Genomic DNA, 24857 nt, shown 5'->3' with positions numbered 1-24857 from the left:
ATGCTTTTCCGTATTGTACAAAACTTTAAATGTAGGGCATAACAATGAACATTGCAACTATCATATCAGCAAATCCTATAAGTAAATATAATATACACAAGTATTGTAGAGAACTATTTTGTGTTACACTGCATTGAATGACCCATAACTTAGTGAAAACAATGCAGGCTTGTACAATTTTGCAACAATTTAGGTAATAACAGGAAAATAAATTGTTTAACAAATTTATAACAAACACAATTTGTATCAAAGTAAAAATAATGTCAAATATGACGGCAGTTTAAGTGGAGAAAATTTAGAGAAATCCCAAGTTGAAGGTAAAGTACAGTATACTGATGATGATTTGCCTGCAAGAGTTGAATCAAATGTTAGATTTGATAAAGTCCTTGGTGACCTGAAATCATCTTCGGTAAAGTCAATAAGCTTTGTCTCTCTCTATATCATTGTCATCATTTTGCACTCTGATCAACTAATTGGCAGTGAATGTGTTAATACTGAATTTATAAATGATTTGTATTGTGCATGTATGGCAGTATAATAAAAAAGGAAGACTGTTAATACATGGGCATATGTAATTACCTGATTATCATAATAATGAAATACTGTCTATCTTCCAGATGTAAACTGGGGATCATCAACACAAGCTCAGATATACACCCTGGCATTGAGCTCAGTCATATCTCTAAATCAGATAGGAGATCATATCAAGACGTACCGTCCCCAGATCCTGGTGTTGAGTGGGTCACCCTCCTCCAGGCCGCCTCTTATCCACTTTGCACACTCCATCACGAAGAACATGTCCCTTCTGGTCACAGGTCACTGCTTCAAAGTAAGTTATTTGCACTCATAATAATAACGATCTATGGTAAAGTGGGAAGTGAAAATGGCATTGAGGCTTGTCCCTGTTAAGGTGACTAGGGATGGTGACCTTTGGGTAAATTTAGGGAAACAAGCTAGGTGGACAGGGAGAAGGGCAACAGTTGTTCTCTCATGATTGTTCTCTCTCTGTGTTCTCTCTGTGACAGCACATTTCCGACACTGGCAGTTAATTTTAGTATCACCTAGAGTAACATTCTAGGTCCACTCTTCTTTCTCAGATATATCACTAACTGATTAAATGTCATGCAACACCTTTTGTCAGTATTATATGCTGCTGAATTGGGCTTCAGCAGAAGCCAGATTCAGCAGAATGAAACCCCTGATTGGGCTTCAGCAAAAGCTTCAGAACCCCTAGTAGATTCAGTTGAATCCCAGGTGGCATTGCTTTTACCATGTCGTGGTGCAATGGTCTGGGGGTGTGTGCTTGGGTTCAAATGTGTGGATTCGAATCCTCCGCATGGCTCTTGCTGATTTTGTCATTGATATATCATATTAATGGGATCTCATTGTACAATAATAATAATAATGATAAATTTTATTTAAAAAATAAAAAATAAAACCCTCACAAAGAATCGTTTTTACAACCAAGTACCCATTTTACTGTTGAGCTAAACAGAGGCTACAGTTAAGGATTTGTGCCCAGTAAATCCTCCCCAGCCAGGATACGAACCCATGACAAAGCGCTCGTGGAACGCCAGGCGAGTGTCTAACCACTACACCACGGAGACTGGATTTATCAACCAAACGCATGTTGATATTATAGTCAAGAACACAATCTGGCTTATATACTGGTTCTTGTGTTGCTGGGTAACTGAGGCCTCCCACGCGTTGGTGGCGAGAGCAGGATTTTTTTACAAAATGGCTGCTGTTTACTATAGTCCCTGGGCAGCATATGGGGGTCACCCCTACCCCGCTGGCTATTCAAATCTTGCGTGGTGCTCCATCACGTCATATGATGTGTTGCGCAGTTTAAGGGATAACAATAAATTAACCACTGTATGTCCATTTAATAAAGCAACTAATATGCAAAGGGAAAATCCAGACCCCCGAATAGTGAAATTTTGAAAAATCTAGACCATATCTGCTCACTGGAGTTTCCTCCAATTTTGGATTAAAAAATATATCTAAATTCCATGGAAGATGTAGTGAAATCCAAATCGTCAGTTCATTATGTAAAATAATTATCAACTTGTATTTTTTATTCTTTTTCTAATCTTTTTCATATTTTAAATTTACCAAACTTGCCACAAAATAAACAGACAGCCATTATAGGATCTGTTGTGGCACAGCTTCTCCATCATCAGACCAATGCTTTGTGTGAAGTAGGTGTGGGAATGTACCAGTGTTTTCCTGGGGTACTCTAATTACCTAAGTGTAGTTGCATGATGAGAGAGATGCTCATGGTGTCCCTCTTCTCAGAACATGTATTCTTTGTCATATCAGTTTTGGCATCCACCTCACTTCATTAGGAAGCAAGGAAATTATTGAAATGTTAAAAAAAGGATCTACATGAACCCCATAAATGGTCAGGTTACTGGCAAATGCTTTCTAATACTGTATTGAAAATCCAGAACCTTGCATATAGGGCATAGCAATGCCCAAAACAAGACTGATCTCATAGAGATTTTTAAGATACTGAACAGGCTTGAGGATACTGATTCAGACCACTCTTTATAAGGTCAAATGTAATGCAAACAAGAGGTAACAGCTTCAAACTCAGCAAGCCACAATGCAGGGCAGAAAATTGGAGATACTTTTCCCACCAATAAAGATATAAACCCATGGAATCACCTACCCACTGAAGCCATGAATGCCATGACATTACAGTACTTCATTTCAAAATCCAGCTGGAAGAAAATCCTCGGGAACAATGGGGAACCTTTGACAGGTTGCTGGCTTTCTGTCCCCAACAAGGCCATTAGAGAGATGGTGGCCTTCTGGTACAATTCAAGTAACATATGTTATCACAGTGAGGGAACAATTTGACTCATCTTAGTATTGAGTGTTATTCTATTTTTTTATTAATTACTGGAAATTATAAGTTTTGTTATGGTATTTACCTGAGGGCCACCATCTTCTTAGTGTCCTCGATAAGGACTGTAAATAGTGAGATATTCCCCCAAATTATAAGTACAATAATTAGAAAATGTACACTTTACTTTATGATCACAGGAACAGCAGCCACAGCGGTTACGAGAGAGACTAATAGCAGACGCCACTAACTGGTTGTGTCGACACAAGGTGAAGGCCTTCTACTCCATTGCTGACGGCCCCTCTATGGATTTGGCTGCCAGGATGCTAATGTGTAATGTGGGACTGGGTAAATTACGGCCCAATTTAGTCCTCATGGGTTACAAGTCCACCTGGCAGACATGCCCAGCTGAGGAACTACAGAGTTATTTCAAAACCATCCAGTAAGTGTTTGAATCAAGTTTTGTACAGTACTGTATTTATAAAAAAAATTTATTGATAAATTTTGATGTATTCTGCAGATATTGTGTTTGCACAAGTCTGTTTTAACATTTATGTACAGCATCTGTAGAGTCTTCACTTTCATAAAGTACTTTTGGGGAGAAGGGCCTTAATCACGCTCTCTCTCCCTCCTCATTAAGTGTTGAAAGTAATTTGTTAAGCTATATGAAACAATAAGAAAGCTTGCATCTCTGATAACAACAAGCTGATTTCCTTATTATGTATCTTGATAGATCTAACAACCATAAATGACGTGTCCCTACAGCTGTGCTTTTGGCTTGCATCTGGCTGTTGGTATCCTGTGTGTGGAGGGTGGCCTCGACTACTCAAACCTGACAGAAGTGTCACAAGATGAAGATGACCCAACTTTGACTGCTAATGCCTCTGGCAACTCGACCTCCTCCAGCGCTCCCAACACATACAACCCCAATCCCTTAACTTTACCTACATCTGTCTCTACAGGCAGTTTTGGCCACTCCCAAAATGGGGCCGATCTTCGTTCTGGTTCCTGTAAGTAGTGACACTATTAATCAAGTTACTGTAAACTTCTTTGTTTCAAAAGCTTTCAGAATTAAGGCATGTTTGAATAAACTCAACCCAAACTTGGGTAATGATTTGCATTTGAATTTTTGTGAAGAATACTAAAATTAAGAATAAGATTTGTAAATTAACTTATCATAAAGTACACTGCATATACTATCTTCACCCTGCATCATAATTCTCATAAAAACTAGATACCCCTGTTCATAATAGTTTCTAGACTTAGTACTTGATAAGGTCTTCATAAAAGTCTCCACAGATTTGACATGCTTTATTTTTATTTATCATTTAAATGGTCAGATGTTCAACATATCTCGGCCCATTAGATGAATATTGTGGTTAGTATGCAGTACTGTATAGTCATCAATAAAAATGTTGAACCATATAAATTTATTATTATTACTGTTATATTATATGTACTGTACTATATATAGTGGTGCCTCGATTAACGAATTTAATCCGTTCCGGCACCGAGCTCGTCACGTGAAACGCTTGTCTTTCGAAACAAATTTCCCCATTTAAAAAATGGAAATAAATTAATCAGTTTTACCGCTGAAAAACATCAATATGATATTCAATTTTTTAAATAATGGAGCAGCCTACCTGGCACAAACTGAACAAACTTTTATGACATTTTTCCTTTTTTCAAATTTGTTTATTTTTTCTATTTTTTTTTATAAAAAATATAGCAGCCTTCCTGACATTCACTGAACGAACCTTTATGACATTTGTTCTTTTTTAAATTTTTTCGATTTTTTTTTCTAATTTTGGCTAAAAAAAAAAAATCTTTGCAACATTACAGCAGTCACCCCTTTACATCCCAGCATCATTAGCATTTAAAAAAAAAAAAAAACAGTTATTTGCATCGTCGGAGGTGTCCGAGAATTTGCGAGAACCAGCGGGAACGCAAGGAAGCACCATGTGCTTTTCTCGTTAATAAAGCAAACGCTCGTCAATCGAGACAAATTTTCGCCTAGTGGCACGCTCATTTTTCGAAATGCTCGTAGATTGAGGCGCTCGACACTCGAGGTTCCACTGTATATATACAGTATATATATATATATATATATGTCATATATATATATATGTTCCTTATTTTTTGTGGTTTTAGTGATTATTAAAGTTTCAGGTTTTCAATGTAAAGTGTCTCAAGAGACTCTTGGATTATATGGCTATTGCCTGAGGAGAAAGATGTCATTTGGTGTGGTGTTCATAGTTGATCGTTGTTATGTGAAGGCCATAACGGAAATTACCATATATATTTTGCAAATAGTCTCTCGGCCCATAAAACTCGGAGTGATAATGTACAGGATGCGAGACATTTTCCTTTGTTCTTGACTTATCTATTTATATGTTTCTTTATTTTCAAAGGTTTAATTTTCTTCGTCTCACTACACCCTGTGGTATAGTGGATAGGGCACTCACCCCACATGTCTCATGAGCAAAAATGAGTGAGAATACAAAACAAGATAAGGGGTGAATTTGAGGCACAGAGAGATGTAATTATGGTAACACATAGTAATATGATCAATCAACCAAGAGAAATACAGAAGTGCAAATTAGTTTAGATTTTTAGTATATTACATTTATAATGCACCCTATACCCATCCTGTGAGCAGTAGTGGAAAGGTTACAGAGGTACATAATGAATGAGCTCAGAAATGGTCCCCCAAAATTCCTTTAGTTAAGCTAGTTATCTTTATAAGCTAGTTACACAGTTTAATATATTTCAACAGTGAGTTCGAGAACAACCACAGATACAGACTTTAAGTTAAGCAACTTACATTTGCGATGAGCTAGTTTCATAATTTGATTTGCTAATAAGCTAAAGATCTTTATTTAGGTATTTCAAGCAGTGGCTGTGATCCTGGCATTAATGTTTGAATTTGGATCAAAGCCTAAGTTTTATTTCATTGCTTTTAGGTGCTGCTTACAAATTTAAATGATCTAAGGATATAATTATGAGAACTACTTTAAAACGCATGGTGTTTGCATTGTTCACTAGTTTCTAACACATTAAATCATTATATTCCTCCTAGCTCTTGCAAAAATCCTGACATTTGGGTTTCAAAAGTTGACTCGAGGTACAGTCTTATTTTCATTGTCCTTAATTCCTGACTTGCATGAGTCTAGTTCAGACCTGCATGGCAGTGTAGTGGTTTATTTTGTTAGTGATAGTCAACAGAGGGACGCTTACCCTTGTTTATGTAGTTGCAAATAGTATTTAATAGCTGCGCCACCCAGGGGTTATTGACAATGACTTATCTAAACAGAGGGGTAAGAGGAAGCGTGGAGCATATGACATATTTCTTTGATAAACAGTTTGTATCCATTCATGATTTCACTGTTCAGAATGATATAAAATAAATTCCTAAGATGTAAAGTTGAAATATCCCAGACAAATCAGCTGGAAACTTAAATACTGTAATATAATTTAATGTTACCTACTTTTTACATTATTAAAATAGTGAATAAAATTACATACTTTTTATATGTAACTTGCAGTTATATGATTAAAACACTATAAGAGGCAAAGGTTGGGGGGGTAGTCTGCCTGGTGTGGCTGTACGACCTCTTGTATTATTTTGGTGGTCCTCCGCTAGGTCTCCAGTGATTGCACACGTCACAGAGGTTCAGATTTTAGTTTGTTTGTTTGGTAGCTCTGGGATAACTGGTTAGCAGTATCTTGCCTGGGCTTCCTGTAGCAGTCAGCCTAATGGCCCTGAAAACCCCTATTAAGGCTCCTTGGTCCGATGGAGGAGACCTCCGAGTCCCACCTCAATTCGTGTGAGTTTGAAGATTGCTGTGTCCCCCTTGTCTCAGGGTAACATTCACCGTCTTTGCCTCTGCCATGCTGCCTGTTGGGTCGATGACACCTTTGACCTGGAATCTTGCTGTTCCTTACATGCACTCCACTTCACCCAGTCCACTGTTACTGATATTCGGGTGCAGACAGCTTCCACGTTGCATGTGAGGTTTTAGGTTGCTGCAACGAGCTTGGTTGGTTGGTTGCCTTTCCAGAGGCCCCACATCTGCCCCGGTTGGGTTATAGGGACCCAGACTTGGGAATGTTAGTCGCCTCGACTTTGGTTTTGTCCACACCCCCTTGTCCTTTCCCTGCTGTGGTTCAACCTGCTCCCCCCTCCCCCTCCCTCCCTTCCCTGCTCCCAGTTCTCAAACGTCTGAGGGTTTTGGAGTCGGGGCAGGGTTTTCTTAGTGGTAAGACTTGGGTGGCTTCGGGGACTGTCCCTTTTGGATTGGTGACGGAGGCATTCGAGTCTGTTTCTCCTGCTGGGGCTTTTGGGTCTCACCAGCGGGACCCCTTCATGTCTGCTTTTCCGGTGGACTCTGCTTTTCTCCAGAGGCAGAGGATTTGGAGGATGGCTTGGCCTCGGGGTCCAGACATGGAGGATCCCGGGGCTGGGGAGGAGTTGGCTTTGGCCCCGTTTGACCCTGCTTGGGTGTTGGTTTCCTCAGTGTGGGGCGTGTTACAGGAGGAGGGGTTTTTGTATTCCCCCCCCCCCTCCCTGTACAACTTGATATGGGTTTGACTCCTCCCCGGGATTGGTTCTGGGTTCCCTTGGGTTCCTCTGTTCCCTCCTTCCGGAGGTTTGCGGCTTCCCACTTCCTGCCGAGGGAAGGATGCAGGAAGCCGAAAACTTCTACTACTTACTACGCACTCTGGCTACTTACTCACACTGTATCTTGTGCTAATTATCACTGAACCTTGTGCTACCAACTCACCCAATTTAGTAGTTAAGACATGCAGCTTCACCAGTATAAATTATTCTATCAATTTATACTGTAATGTAGTTACTGTATTATGTTGAATTAAAATTTTGTTTCAATGTACCTTTTATTACATTTATTGGTTAGCTTAAGGACCTGCCCGAAACACTACGTGTGTTAGTGGCTTTGCAAGAATGCAACAAAAGTCACCAATGTACATGTATGTACTGTACTTTCACAGCCAAATGACTTTCTTGTATATAATTACAATAAACCTAAAAATAAAGTTCTTAAAAAATTCTGATTATAGCCAAAAAATAGTGTGTAGGTATTTGTATTTGCTGCTAGTTACATGCCACATTTCATACACATCTTAATATTGATGTTGCTGCTGATAATGCATTTAAGGGAATACCTAATTCAGTATTAAGTTAATACTAATTAACAATTTGATAATTGTTAATGCAAATAAAAATTCATAAGTTAAGCTAATGATGTACAGTATAGTACTCTAGTGATATTGAATGCTAAAAAATGTAGACTACTTTAGATTCTATAGCCAAGTAAGTAGTGTGTTTAAAATACAGTATTAGAATTGTTAAAAAATAAATGTAGTATTGCAGTTAAAGAATTTTAGAGGTGTGTGTGTGTGTATATATATATATAATATGCACTGTATATATACATACTGTATATATAAATTACCCCCAAAGTGTCAGTTACTGTAAGTATTTTCTTATTTCCCTTTTAAATTAGTTAAAGACAATGTAACAAAGGACTAATTGTTTATTCTGAAACAGCTGCTGTTGGGGGAAGCATCAATGTTGCATCACTGTCAAATACTGATTATGGAGAAAGCAACCCATCATTCCTAGATGGCATGAAGTTGGGCAAGAAGAAGAAAGACCCCATGTACCGCCTGCCCAATGGTGAGGTTGTTGCACCGCAGGTTGTGGACGCTATGCTTCGCTTCACTCGTAAACAGCCCAAGGGAACCATTGATGTGTGGTGGCTCTATGATGATGGCGGTAAGTGGCTAGTTGATGGAACTTATAATAAAATAATATATTACCCCAATCTATTTTAGAATGTCTTCTCTTCTGAACTATTTACAGTAGACTGCTCCCTAAATCAAGATTTTATTGTGACCTTGGACAAGATTCTGTATAGTCTGACAGGGCACCACACTGATAGCAGCCCCAAAGTAACAAATACACTATACTGTATCTACATGGTCATAAGAGGCTAAGAAGCACTGTAAAATAGATCATTCATGTTTCTCCAATTACTGTATTTATAAAAATATTTATTTTTATTCTTGGGTACTGTGGTGTTGCTGTGGATGGCCTTGGTTGAAGGGTTGATATAAAGCCATTGCTTGGTTACTGACTTTAATACTTATAATGATACATGACTAGCAGCATCCAAGCGTGGCGGGCATCCTGCACGCTCTCTTGGTGCCATTTGCTATGAATATGACAAGTACATCAAGAACCATTTTACTTTGGTTTAGTTCGATAAATCTTGCTCCATGGGAATTAGTTAGGAAGAAACTACGGAGGTCATATCCAGGAATTGGGTGTCGAATACTATAAAATGAAACTGACTGGTCCTTCAATTGCTCCTCGCTCCCATTGTTAAGGCCTGTCTTACCCGAAGTGCTTATCTTGGTAGGCTGAGAAGTGAGCTGCCACGTTTTGACCTGTTGCACTAGCAAGTGTCGACACCTAGTACTGTATAGTAACTGTTGGTGTGGTGAGTATTTTGCAAGTTATGTAATTTTAGAACAATTATTAGGTAGCCATGGAGTCCCACTGATCATTTGAAAGTGTTGGAAAATAGTTTGTTTCTGTATTTTTGTTATTATTCTTAGCTGTGTTGGTGGTGTTAAATTAAATTATTGGGATAGTTTCAAAGCTCTCCAAATGTACTTGCTAGAAAGGAGACGAGAGAGATATCAAGTAATGTACACGTGGAAAACACTGGAGGGCCAGGTCCCAAATCTACACAGTAAAATAACAACTTACTGGAGTGAACGATATGGAAGAAAATGCAGAATAGAACCAGTGAAGAGCAGGGGTGCCATAGGCACAATCAGAAAACTGTATAAACATCAGAGGTCCGTGGTTGTTCAACATCCTTCCAGCGAGTATAAGAAATATTGCCAGAAAAACCGTGGACATCTTCAAGAGAAAACTAGATAGTTTTCTTCAAGAAGTGCCGGACAACCAGGCTGTGGTGGATATGTGGGCCTGCGGGCCACTTCAAGCAACAGCCTGTTGGACCAAGCTCTCACAAGTCAAGCCTTGCCTCGAGCCGGGTTTGGGGAGTAGAATAACTCCCAGAACCCCATCAAGCAGGTGGATTGAAGTATACTCTCTTATTCATTTCACAATCCTATATTATGCAGCAAGACCATTTGAGAAGTTAACCAGAGTCTGCATAGGAGAGCAGCCAAGGGAGTATTCATAAATGAGTGTTTTATTCCATTCAGTGCCTGAATTTTTCTATACCTTATGAACCCAAAAAAATTCATACTGTATTTCCTCCCTCAGGTTTGACAATGTTGATCCCATACATCCTTACTACCCGATCAGCCTGGTCCTCCTGCAAATTGAGGGTCTTCTGCCTTGCTAACAAAAAAGTAAATAATTCTCATTTAAGATTTATATGATAGTTTTTATGTGAAAATACTGTATTTGAAAAGCAATCAGACACTGCAAGTTTTGATTCTAATGTTTCATTTAGTCTGCATTATTGATGATCTCTAATAATAAAGCATTTGTATGATTTATACATTCCTCTAACTTACACACTACTGTACTTCATTCATTATTATTACCTTGTTTCCAACTTTCATGGGTTTGGGAGACATTAGTAAAAATAAAATGAGAGGGATGAGAGAGTAGCAGTGAAAATGTTGCTAATTACATCCATTCATTAGTAATATTAAACTCCTAATGCTATTTTGGAAAATTAATAAATCATGAACAGCTAGGTGTTCAGTGCTTCTCAGGAGTTGTCTAACACAGTACAAACAAAGCATATAATCTCACTTCACAAACAGCTACTACTTAATTTTACTACATAGTCTCCTCAGCATGGTGCATTCTATTGATAATTTTCTTTTTTTTACCACATCTCTAATATTATTCACATTTAATTCCTACTTTCTTGTACTTTACTCTTATTTACCATGTTTGCCAGTCTTATTTTTGGTCTTCCTTTCTTCCTACTCTGTGGTTATCTCAAACATGTACATACTTCACTATAGTCTGCCATCATCCATTTGACAATTGTTAACTCCTCTATCCTGTGTAGGATGATCTGGCCTCTGAGCACCGAAGTATGATTGAGCTACTGTGCAAATTCCGAATTGACTTCTCTGATGTGGTAATGGTGCCTGACATAACACGACGTCCCAGAGAGGAATCAGTGAGAGATTTCAACAAGCTTATCAGCAGCTTCAAGGTGCCACCAGAGGAGGAGGATGGAGGTACTGTACTGTATATTGAATGATTTTTTTTATCCCACTTGGCTGCTTTAACCACTGCACTGCGCAAAGCGCCTTTAGGCGCTCAGAGAGTTGTGCTTTTTGTTTTTTAATTTGGCTATATTTTAATGTTTTTTAATGTTTTCATTACTATTTGTGTTTTGAAATGGAAATAGTTGACTTTGGAAACATTTTGACATTAAATTTACCTGAACATTTGTAAAAATAACAAAAATATGTCCTTGACAATTGCACCAAGACGTTTTTGCCGAAAATAGGTGAGCAGTGCAAGGGTTAAGGCAAGATCCTATTAACCATTGGTTAGGATCAGTGCAGCCTAGCATTCTGTGATGGCATAGCTTTAAACATTGCAAACTATGTAAGAAAATCTACTGGCTAAATTAAGAGAGTAGCTAGATACTCAGAAAGTAATCACTAGAGTGGAGTAATGAGTAAGGGGGTGTTAATCCTGAAGATGAAACTGGTCAGTCATAAAACCTTAAGGATGTATATGGTAGTTTAATTAGTAAGTACTGTAGTTTCAATTACAGTATCTGGCTGTAACTTGTATCACTTAGCATTAAGAATTACCCCAAATATATACTAAATAATTAACACATTAATTTACTTGAGGGCCACTATAGCTCTAGTGGTCTTGATGAGGACAGAAAGAAAGCAGCTTGTCAAAGGTCCCCGATTTGTCCTGAAGATTGTATTGGGCTGGATTTTGAAATTCAGCAGTATTTTGGCATTTACGGCATTGGTGGGTAGGCAGTTCCATGGGTTTATTACCCAATGGGTGAAGAAACATCTGTTTTTATACTGCATTGTGGCTTATTGACCTTGAAACCATTGCTTCTTAAGAAGTACTGTACTTGAAAAGCTTTATATAAAATACAACTACATACATTAAATAAAAATTATTATTATTATTATTATTAATTATTATTATTATTACATACAGTACTATGAAATCACTTTATAATCAAATATTTTAATAATAATAATTATTAGTACTGTATTATTATTCCTCTCTAAACTAAGCTCTAAAATTCCTCTCTAAACTCCTGAAGCATCTAAAATAATAATAATAATAATAATTTATTATTATTATTATTATTATTATTATTATTATTATTATTATTATTATTATTATAGATGCTTCAGGAGTTTAGAAACATGAGAGAGAAGGAACATATAATACATATAATTCTTTTGAGATTTTAATTTCTAGACAAGCTTTGTGATACTTTTTCCTCATTTTTATCTTATTCATTTCATAGTACTGACTGCATTGGTGCCACCAACCCGGGGAGCAGCATGTATCCATAGGGGCCCATTTTGGTAGTGTGATAGAAATATTTAAGTGCAAGTAAAAAATTGGAATTTTCTGATGAATCAATTCTTTGCATTTACTGGACTTGTATTTGATGCTAAAAAAAAAAAAGCAAATTTGATACTGTTTTGAAACATGCATAAAAGTGTATTCTGTCATTGGCACTAATAAAAACATTTGTAATAATTAATAATTATTAATAATTATTAATGTTTTTATTATTGCAAACATAAAAACATAATACTGTCTAAGCTCACTTATCCAGACTATATATTAAGGACCCCTCACCAGATAAGCCACACATTCGAATAAGCAGAATGATCTGTAGGTCTTGAAATGTGTAGTTCTTGAAAATTTACATAACCTACTCTTCGGTTATCCGGTTTTCTGTCTTGATATGGCGAAGTTTTGCCAAAAAATTATCCAGAAACAACTTTGGCCAGATAACCCAAGTATTCTGTTCAGCCGGCTTTAGTTAACTGAGATCATACAGTAATGGATTGGGTATAAAATCCTCCACAAAAACAAAATTTTGTATGCAATGAATTTCCAGCTGCAGCAAAAGTGTTCAGTACGATGTCGTTCCAAGCAAGAATTTGGTTTACCATGAACAGATAATTGGTATATTAATGGGTAACACAACACTCTTCTTCATTCTAAAGGACTTACAGTTTATGTTGACATTTTCCCCCTCAGTCAAAGAATCTGAGGGGATCACAGAGTCGGAATTGGTAGCTCTGAAGGACAAGACCAACCGCCACATCCGTCTGAGGGAGCTGCTGCTGGAACACTCAAGAGACGCCACCTTCATTGTTATGTGAGTTGGAAAAGTGTTTTTGTTCATAGTAACATATTGTAGTTCATTCTTGTTTGTTGAGGGAAAGAGAGGAAGATAGTGGAGAGGGTGAAGTGAGAAGGATGAGAGACAAAATTAACAACCCAATTGTTGTTACAGTTTCTAGTGGCACTTAGATGAGGATAAGAAGCCAGTGGCTTGTAAGAGGCCACCACATTATTCCTAAATATTGATGCCAGTTGGATTTTAGACTAGTACTGTCATGGCATTTATGGCTTTAGTGGATAGGCAGTTCCATGTGTTTTTACCCTGTGGGTGAAATGCATCTCCTGCTGTCTGTTGTACATTGTGGCTCATTAAGCTTGAAGCATTTTGCTTCTTGTGAGAATTACATTGGATTTTTCAGTGAAGTGATTTGAATTAATTTCTTCCAATTCGTTCAATACCGGTATTTTAAAGGTCCTGATGAGATGAGCTAAGTCATTTCTGGCTTGCAGTCTTGTTAACCATTGGAGTGACACAAGGCAGCATCCTAGGACCTCTCCTATTTGTTATACCTGATTTACATGGTATAAGGTAAATTGGGTATACCTCATTTACCACATTATATATATCAATGACTTGCCAAATGTCTTTAATGCTCTTAAACCTATACTATTTGCTGACGACACTACCTTATTTGCTCAAACTCCAACCCATATACTGTACTCTAAATAATATTGTAAATTAAAATTTTTGTAAATTCCATTTTTGGAATTAGTTTTGTTTTTGCTAAAAAAAATATTCATAGCTATTGTGAATCATGACAAACAAACATTAGAATGATGAAGTGAGAGAAAACATGAATAGGAAGAGTGCTGGTGTGGAGAAGAGTGCTGTGCAAAGTTAGCAGTGTCCTTGAACACATACAAGATGCCCATTAAGGCAGTGAAACATGGTGTGACAGATACAGATATAAAAATGTGGAGAGTTAAATATGACTGGTGAACTAATAGATAAGGCTGTCAACTCCAAATATGAGTGAGACACTAATGTGTACATGTGGTTGACAGGACCCTGCCCATGCCTGCTGTGGGGACGGTGTCGGCGCCGCTCTACATGGCTTGGCTGGAAACCCTCACACGCCAGATGCCGCCCTTCCTCCTCCTCCGTGGCAATCAGTCCTCAGTTCTTACATTCTACTCGTGAACCCTCTTCCCCACACTTGGTGCTTTAATAAATATGGTTTCAAGGATGGTGTGCTATTTGTTTAGCATTCTTCCCGCTCATTGCTTATACTTTGTCAAATTAAAATACCATGAAAATATGTTCCCGATGCGCACTTTTTTTCAGAGCTCTATCTCTTATTTAGATTTATACAGTATATATTTTACAGCGTGCTCAAAATGTAACCTTTAAAAGCTAGTATTAAAAATACCTATGTATTTCATCCTTGTTCTAATTAATCTTGAAATAGCATGAATTTCTTAAAATGACTAGGTATGCAAATAGACTATTAAACTAACAAAACTAATGATACTGAATATACTAAGTACAGTATTATGAGGTGGATAAGTCTTCAATACTTATTCCGAATGGAATCCTTCCGGAAATGTTTCAGGTGAATATTTTCAAATGACAATGTGGATATGTTCAGCAATGGACATGATTGAGAGAATTCTGTTTTCAGCCACTCCTCAGATTCTCCAGAGGAATAGGGGTAAGAAAGCTAGAGATGTAGTTTAGTGATCCTAGTAATGGCAAAGTAGTCAGTAGAGAATTCTAAATAGGGGAAAAGTGATCTTGCTGTTAATTTTAATGTATTAGCAATTGTTAATCAAATGCCTATAACAGTGTGTGTAGAGTGCATGGGTGTGGCTGGTTAAATCGACACTACTATAAAGAAGTACCAGGTAAAGAATAGCCAAAGAGTTGGTAAAGTGCAAAGGGTTGAGACAAACCATGGAAGACAATATGTTGGTTGTTATGGTCATTAATGATATGTGTGCTCCTCTTGCCTCTTGTAGACATTGGGGGTGGCATCAAGGTTATGGAATAATAAAAACCTCTAACGATCTCGTGCCATGCTGGAGATTTGAACTCCTAAAGATGTCCACAAAATTTTTATATTGAGCAAGTCTTATTTTTTTAAGTTACTGTGATAGTAAGATAAGTAGTGTTGGGTTGACATGTGTACTACAATTTTATGATAAACACTGTATATTTGTTCTGATAATTATACATTTAGTCTAATGTATAGTTCTGAATGGATGACTAATTTTTGTCTGAATTCATGAAACTAATAATTGTACATATGTTTGATGACTGTAGATATTGCCCGACAACTGTACACTTTATCTAGTAAATGTGCATTATACAGGAGAATGTACATTTTCTCTGATAACTATACATTATACCCAATAAATGAACAATTTGTCTGATTATTTTATATTTTGTTTTATAATTAAACCTTTGCCCAACAACTCTTGTAACATGAGTACAAAACAGTGTCCTCTGTGTGGCATCTGTAGTGTGTGGAAATGTCTGCAACAGTATTTTTCCATTAAATTTATATGAGCCTATATATGCAATTATATTTATTTATAGCAGGTTATTATTTACAGATAATAGTACTATACTGTAATTTATAAAATACATGCAAGGACATGATTTTCCTAAATTTGCCTGTACAGTATATTAAATACCACTAGTGGCGTTGATGAAGACAAGAAGCCGATGGCTTGTTAAAGGTTTCCCCATTTGTCCGAATGATTTTATCTAGCTGGATTTTGAATTGCAACAATGTTGTGGCCTTTATAGTTTTGGCGGGGAGACAGTTCCATGTGTTTATAATACTAAACGTAAAATGAAAAAAAATGTTTATTTAGGTATGTACACACAAGATGAGTTACAAACAGAATGATGTTGGATTTCTAGATAGAGCTAGTACATACTATGCCTGAAGCCACTAATATCTATCTCTCTCTCTCTCTCTCTCTAGCTCTCTCTCCATATCATATCATATCTCATATCTCATATCATATCTCATATCATATCTCATATCGTATCATATCTCATATCATATCTCATATCATATCATATTTCATATCATATCTCATATCATATCATATCTCATATCATATCATATCTCATATCATATATCTCATATATCTCGTATCTCATATCTCATATTGTATCATATATATCTCATATCATATCTCATATCGTATCATATCTCATATCATATATCTCATCTCATATCATATCGTATCATATATCATATCTCATATCATATCGTATCATATATCATATCTCATATCATATCGTATCATATATCATATCTCATATCATATCTCATATCTCATATCATATATCTCATATTATATCATATATCATCTCATATCATATCATATCTAATCATATCATATCTCATATGTCTCATATCGTATCATATTTCATATCATATCATATCATATCTCATATCATATTATATCTCATATATCATATCTCAAATCATATCATATCTCATATATCATATCTCATATCATATCATATATCATAGCTCATATATTATATCGTATCATATCTCATATCATCATATCATATCATATCTCATATCATATCATATATCATATCTCATATGTCATATCGTATCATATATCATATCATATCTCATATCTCATATTGTATCATATATCATATCATATCTCATATTGTATCATATATCATATCTCATATCATATCATATCTCATATCATATCTCATATTGTATCATATCTCATATTGTATCATATCTCATATCATATCTCATATCATATCATATATCATATCATATCTCATATCATATACCATATCATATATATGAGGACAGGAAGCTCGTGATCTCCCTCCCATCCCCAATTTTACCAAGTACAGTTTGGCTAGTTACGACTGGTGGGGTAGAGGTTTCCATGTGTTAATAACCCTGTTGGTGAAAAAGCATCTCCTGTTCTCAGTCCAGATCAACATCCTCTAACTTGTCCAGTATTTTAAAAATTTCGATGAGATCCGCCCTATAATGCCTGGTTTGCTGTGTTGTTAGTCCTGTGGCCTTCAAGTGTTCCAGATACGAGATGACTGAAAATGAGGTCTCCATGCTTTGATACAGTAATCCAAATGAGAGATTTGTACAGTTCAACTTCTCTTCCTTGAAGTCAAAAGTTCGCTTGATTATCCCAAGATTTTTGGTTAGCTTTTCTGACTGCAGCACCCACCTGTTGTGCCACTTTTAAATGAATGGTGGATTTAACTTCAAGGTACTATTCTTCATATGGTAGAACACGTCTCTCAGACACGTGCTAGTGTTAAGTTGAATCTCTGATGATGCTAAATATATATAAACAGCATCCACGGGCAGCCACTACGTCGAGCGATGATATGTTCATTGTGGAACAAACTACTGCTGGTTGATCAAGGTTTATACTGCCCTTCACTACAGTTGCTGTGGAAGTGGGAGATGTTAGGAACAGCTCCCTACTAAGCTTGACCCTTTTTTCGCAATTTTAAATTGTTTAATGACTAGCAGTCATTAAATAGATACCATCAGGATGCTACTCCTTCGTGGCTAGATGTGTGTAATGTAGAAAAATTAGAGATTCCAAGTCTCGACAATAGAAGGGACGTCCTGGACAGTTTGTCTGTGGAGGCATACTAATATTCCCTAACTACCTTTCATGCCTCCTCAGCATATTAAACAGTGCATTCATTTTTTTGCCAGTTAACATACAACAGGATCCTACATACTGTATCTGAAAACTGCATCCATTAACGCTTATATAATTGTCACAACAATATCGAAATACGCTTAAAATTGTAGTGGTAGAATTAGATTTCCTCCCGACAACAATTTAAAAATATGGATATATAGAATGCACAAACAAATTTGTAGTGTAGTGGGACAATACTATTTCAGTTATGTTTACAAACTCTTAATGTAATACTCCTAGGAGGCATATTTTCACCATACTTGTATAGTGCCTTTACTGATAATTATATGTAATATGCAGTAGGAAATGGCATGGTTGCTACCTATGAACATCTTGCATCATGAGCGTGAGATAACAGCCCATGGAGGGCATCTCCAAGAAACTCCCTTAGGATAGTTATGTCCTTGTTGTAGTACTGCTTCCTGTGTCCTATTTTTTACAGAAGATGACAGAGTTCTGAATTTGAACATAAAGCTCGTGCCACAATGCTGACTCTGAACATCCATACATGCAGAAGGGTACTGGCTTTGAACATTCTCTCATGGGCTGTCAACCCCTTTCCTCACATGCAACAGAAGGCTGTCTATAAACTCCTATCCCCACCCTCACATGACAGAATGCTGACTTTGAACTGCTACCACACGAAATAGAATGCTGACTATGACCTACCCTCACATGCAACAGAGTGCCGACCATGAACTCCCCTCACTACATGCAACAGTGTAGACTATGAGTTCAAACCCCCCTCGTCCCCACATACGACTGCTGACTATGAATTCCCCCTTCCCCTACAGGCAACATAATACTATGAACTCCCTCTTCCCCTCCACTTTCCTCTACTCTCCATGGAACAGAGTGCTGACTTTTAACACTCCCTCAAGCAGCAGTGTTGACGTGGACAAGTCTCCAGCTCTGCTTATCCTGCTGACGTGTTGTTTCAATATTGACTGCAAACTGCAAACTTCAAATTGTATTTACTGAAATTATATCTGTAGCTGAAGTAGCGGCAGTCTTATGTGACGAGGTCTTTGATAGTATTAATTCACGTTATCGGTGAAAGGAAGCCTGTGTATATACATATATATACTTCATGCTTGTAACAGTCTTTCTTGTAGACCTATGCCATATTCATTGATTCTGTCATATTCATAATTATAACCGCACTAGAATCAACGTTTCTAGTTAACATACAACTGAATTGATAGTATGCTAGAATCAACGATTCTAGGATGAATCTTCTCTGTTTATCTTATGTTTATCTTCATTTGAGAATGAAATGGCAAAATTAACTCTCCAAAGTTTATTTCACAATTTTTTTAAGTCCTGACACTAAGAGATGCGTTTCGTTGGGACTGACAGTCCCCAAGTGGGCATGTGAAAGCATAGAGACAATATGAAGACAAGTGTATATGTTCAATATAGTATTAATGTATACACTGAGATGAGAGTAGATTTTTAATAGTACATGGTATATAGAAACACTTAAGAACAAATTTTAAAAGCAAGAGATTTGTTATAGTTCCTATACAGGGAAAAGCGTCATCTGCTATTAAATTCTCTCATCTTGGCGATTCTCTACGCTAGTATTATTATATTGTATTCTTATCTTAATGTTTCTCTACACTGTTGTCAGCCCTTTGTACCATTCCCTGCCATATAGTATTAGTATTTGATCATGGTTTCATATTGTTTTGTTAGGATCTTGCAATCTGAATTCTGTATATGGCTTGCCAAAACTTTGACGAATTATCAAATTTTGTAGTCAGGATCACAGGGAATATTGAACAGGTTGTGCTCACGTGTCGCATATCAACCTCTTCGAGATTTCATCTGTTATTCTCAGGCCTTTGAATCCAGTATGATCTGATTCACTGTTGAACTCTGGCTGTGATGCTGGCAGGGGCTCACTGTGACGTGTCCCTCATAAGCGTACTGCGACTGGCCTTCCCTATCAATGTGGCCGGTCTGCTCATGGCAACATGACTGCCAGACCAGACATTGATTTTGTGTACGTCATCCCGGCCTCAGGTCCAAGGACTTGCACTCGTAGGTTCAGCGATGGCCTCGTTTCTTGCAGGTTGGCGTTCAATCTCCGATGGTCCAAATGGTTGTCATCATTCTCTCACTCTGTCCTCATATACTCCAGTTCCTTGTTCCTATGCCCCTTCCAAGTGCTGTATAACCATACTAGCTTAGCGTTTTCACTGATAATTATTTTTTCCGGCTAAGGGTTTGGTTGGTGTTGAGCTTAAGACCCATCAACCATGGTGGTATGATTATTAAGGGCACCACAGTAGCTACTCCAGTCCTGATCAGTGCTTAAGACAAAAATAATATCTCAGTTTACACATACACACCGACCTTGGGGTACGCCTCGCGGTGTACATAGGCTACACGGCTATGCCAAAAAGTGTTGCATACACTGGGTGCTTATATTTCTTTTTTGACAAATGGTTCCATCAGGTTCATACCTATTATCTAGCTGCCGGTGAACATAATTTGAAGGAAGTTTATACATTAATCGTTGTAAACTAAAGTATCATAGATACTTCAATTTGATTGCATAGTCAAGTTGGGTTCCATCATATTGTCTCATTTCAATAACAGTTCATCCCCGTCTCAGGTTGCGTCGATTTAGAATTTTTGTTTTATCAGATGACAGCACTAAATCTTGGCTCTGGCATGTATCTAACTCATGGCTGAAAACTTTTTTGATACTAGTATACCTAACAGTGTGGATCCTAATACTATCAGAAGCTTTACAAATGTGTTCATTGTGTTTCCTATATAGAGATTAGAAGCGTTTTGAATAATACATTAAATAAGATAGGGATGAGGGCATTTCTCAGCGGGATGCTCTGTTCAAAGCCCTTAATTACACACTATGCCCTTGGACTAGCGCATATGACCTCTTGTTGGAGAAATTCTCTGTCCTCACATATGTTGGCTCGAAACACTATGCGTGTTAGTAGCTTTGCAAGAATGTACACATACCAATTTTATGTGATCTCACCAACCCATTGTACCTTCTTGTGAGTAAATTATTATTATTATTATTATTATTATTATTATTATTATTATTATTATTATTATTATTATTATTATTATTATTATTATTGTGTCAAATGCAGATTTGAGACTTGACATTTTCATATTACTTTTCTGTATGTATGGTGAGGAAGGTGGTAATGCAATGATGCTCACTCTTTCCATGAAATAAGCAATTACTGTACCTGGGAGACAATAAGGCTCTGATTCTATTGAGGAAACGATTTTAAGATCAAATTTTTACCCGAAACGCTATGTTAGTGGCTTTCCAAGAACGTGCTGTTTAATTGCCGGAATTTATACCCATAGTGTTTTTTTCGTGTATATACAAATAAAATAAATGAAAATCAATCTATCTTTTCAGATATTTTGCAAATACAATTAGTAACTAAAAATTGGTCTGAAAACATTCTCTGAGTGATTCTTGTAAATTAGAATGGCGATATTGTTGGTCCAGGAGACAGTGAACGTTCTCGCTACATAGATTATGTTTGTAGTTCAAGCAGGGGACTTCTTAGTAATAAAGAGAACACTTGAAATGTCAAACATGAAACCATTATTCGCACGGGGAAAGTGCCTTTACCTTTGTTCACGGTCGAGTAAGTGTAATTCAAATTCTGTGAATAGCACGTTGCATTCATCTACCTTGCGTGCCATGAAGTGGACGAGGCTCTCTCTGCCGTCGTGTCCTGCATTTTATCATATTTGTGTGGCTGTTGGAAGGTTGTTAAGGCTAGAAGCGTTGGCCTGAACATAAGCCAGCACGTCCGCTCTAGTATTCAGTGCCGGAGTAGCAAATGTGGCCTCTATGAGAGCATCCTGCAGGATGGGACGTACCTTTGCTGCCATCTTATATTATCAATGCAGATAAACCAGTGGAATTTCCTGCATATAAATGCGCATCTATTTATTTGTTTTGTACATTCACAAGTGGCACTCTTTGCGCATACTTGACGCTATCGTTGGCACTGTGCCTGTCTTGCTCAGAGTCGGGCTCTTGGGGTAGTCGTGGCATTGGCAGCGGTACTCACCATGCTTCCTCGAGCTCATGGTGCAGGGAAAATGTTTACACACCAATTTTCCTTTTTGTGAACTTGTGGTTATTTTGTGTTGTTGTTTTACCTTATGTCAGTGTCTAATAAATTTAGTTGTGTATGATGATGTTAACGAAGAAATAGTAATAGTAGCAGTTGTTTTTGTTGTTGAAGCATTAGCGGCAGTAGTAGTACTAATAATAATAGTAGTATTAACAATAGTTTTATTAGTAGGCCTAATTTTGCCTTGTGGGACCTGAGCTTTAGCCGCGTGATCCTGCATGTGAACATTAAATCAAGTGACTGCGGAACAACTGCATCTAACAGCCAGGTTGACCAGACCACCTGGTCAGAGACAGGACCTTTGAGATATTGATCCCCAGAACCAGAACAAGATAGGAAGGCTCTCGAGGCTATCGAACTCCGTTATATTTACAGACGATACTGAGTATGGAGTCTACCTCCACCACTTCTCACTTAGGACTTCACTTGGTCACTATTCTCATACTGATTTAAGTATTTCCTTCACCATTTGATCCCTTATGTACGGCTTTCTGTTTCCAAGGCTGTGCAAGGCGAGACGTCTGGGCGTTTCCTTATGATACTCCTATTCACCTAGCAGTAAATACGTTATTTATGGAAGTTAGTCAAGTGCCGAAGATTGTATCCTGAGAAAAGGAGGTCTTAAGTTATGGAGACCCTCTTTCAGCATAAGAGGAGGTCTTAAGTTATGGAGACCCTCTTTCAGCATAAGAGAAGGTCTTAAGTTATGGAGACCCTCTTTCAGCATAAGAGGAGGTCTTAAGTTATGGAGACCCTCTTTCAGCATAAGAGGCTTCCTATCTCCGTCAACGAGAACCCGAGCCATTTCAGAGTAACGGGTCAGTCTGGGGTTTCCCCTTCCTCTCTTCGTATCCATGATGACGTGTGTATGTTTGTTTCGCCACCAACGTATCATTAAACGGGTCAGAAGAAAGACACTAGGAGACATAAGGAGGATTCGAACCCGCACACTTGGTACTCACAAACACACGCTCAAGACCACTACACCACGACACGGTCAAAAACATTGCAACATGTTGATTTGTGGAACCAATTACCGCGCAACGTGGTGGAGGTGGGGTCCCTCGATTGTTTCAAGCGTGGGTTGGACATGTATATGAGTGGGATTGGGTGGTTATAAATAGGAGCTGCCTCGTATGGGCCAATAGGCCTTCTGCAGTTACCTTTGTTCTTATGTTCTTATGTGATTCATCCTTCTCATGGCTCCTACTAATTTTCTCATTGATACATCACGTTACTGGGATTTCATTGTGCAAACTGGTCACGTTTTTCATATTTCATGGTAAATTGTTTCATTATAAATGATTAAATATGTACAATTCTTGCGCTGTATTCATATTTCTCTTCGTGTATAAAGTTAATATTTGTGACAAACGTATAAGCTATTTAGACTAAAATCATGAACAACAATTCTATTACTCTGAAATATTCAACATTGGAAAATATATTAAATATAATCATTCTCTAAAATGTATAGTAATCCAGTAGTCTCAACTCCGTTTTCAAGAAGTCATGATAAACCGCAATGAGTCATTATCATCTTGTGTTGACTACACCTGCCTCTCTGCAGAGCTGACACCGCTGCCTCTCCTTAGCTGACCGCTGCCTCTTCGTAGATGACCGCTGCCTCTCTCCGGAGCTGACCGCTGCCTATCCGTAGCTGACCGCTGCCTCTCTCCGGAGCTGACCGCTGCCTCTCCGTAGCTGACCGTTGCCTTTCCGTAGCTGACACCGCTGCCTCTCCGTAGCTGACCGTTGCCTTTCCGTAGCTGACCGCTGCCTCTCTCCGGAGCTGACTCAACTGCCTCTCTCTCCGGAGCTGACACCGACTCCAGCACTACTCCTTTCTTTGATAAGTATATAGTGCCCTTGAGATTTTATCTCAGCTCATATACCTACTAAGAACGATAGCATCCAATCAACCTATTTAGTTGTCTTGGTTCATTCATTAAACTGCATTCTCTCTCGAACCTATTAAATAATTTGTGAAATGTATTGATTTTAGTCGGGTAGTGTTGGTGGTAACTCGTTGACGTTGCTTCTGGTCCGAGAGCACGAGCTCCCTCCCAGTGTGACATACTTTGGTTCACAAAAACTGTGCCGCTCGTCCCAGTATGTCTTCATTAGGGGCGAGGTTGCGGGTATTTGGATAACTATAAGAAACTCGTAACATGTCTTCGGTAATACGTTTATTGCTTGTGATGTGTGTCTATGTATGTATTAACACGATGTACTGAACGGGGTGAGAAGAGCTTGAGCTAACTCATCCCTTTCTGTGTATTTTACCTCAATAAACTTATTTTAATTTCAATTTCGTAACATGTCAGTTGTTTCAAGCAAGCGTCACTCCGACTGTTCGCTTGTTGAAACGGTCGTGACATCATGCGGTGGGTTCTTTAAAAAGAACTAAGGTTATTGTTGCGGTCTGCTCGAACTCGACTGGAAAGTTTCTACTAGTTTTGTAGTGGAAAATTTCCGAGCGTGTGTGTGTGTGTGTGCTCACCTATGTGTGCCGACAGAATCGAGCATTATCTCTTGGACCCAGTCTTTTTTAGCCGCTGGTTCTCTAACGAAATGACTCCAAACCTATTTCTCTATCATATCTAATTTTAAAATTATTAAATGTGGTTTGCTTCTACAACCTACTCCTGGTGTGTGTGTGTAATTACCTAAGTTTTTTTTTTACCTAAGTGTAGTTACAGGATGAGAGTTACGCTCGTGGTGTCCCGTCTTCCCAGCACTC

At 37.8% G+C, this 24857-nt stretch overlaps 1 protein-coding gene across 3 annotated transcripts in view; it reads left to right on the top strand.

Moving 5' to 3' along the window:
- LOC123763025 (bumetanide-sensitive sodium-(potassium)-chloride cotransporter) overlaps positions 1-15673 on the top strand; it is a 55356-nt gene extending 39683 nt beyond the window's left edge. For all 3 annotated transcript variants that reach the window (XM_045749965.2, XM_045749963.2, XM_069302184.1), the window contains exons 13-20: positions 618-829; positions 3052-3293; positions 3617-3861; positions 8421-8648; positions 10176-10264; positions 10942-11116; positions 13146-13266; positions 14298-15673. In XM_045749965.2, coding sequence (XP_045605921.2) covers positions 618-829; positions 3052-3293; positions 3617-3861; positions 8421-8648; positions 10176-10264; positions 10942-11116; positions 13146-13266; positions 14298-14433 — 1448 coding nt within the window. In that variant the 3' untranslated portion in view covers positions 14434-15673. The remainder of the gene's footprint in view (positions 1-617; positions 830-3051; positions 3294-3616; positions 3862-8420; positions 8649-10175; positions 10265-10941; positions 11117-13145; positions 13267-14297) is intronic.
- Positions 15674-24857: the final 9184 nt, after the last annotated feature.

Source organism: Procambarus clarkii, chromosome 47 (genome assembly GCF_040958095.1).
Source record: "Procambarus clarkii isolate CNS0578487 chromosome 47, FALCON_Pclarkii_2.0, whole genome shotgun sequence".
Lineage (NCBI taxonomy): Eukaryota > Metazoa > Arthropoda > Malacostraca > Decapoda > Cambaridae > Procambarus > Procambarus clarkii.
Note: the sequence above shows the minus strand (reverse complement) of the source record. Positions and strands in the feature narration are given on the sequence as shown.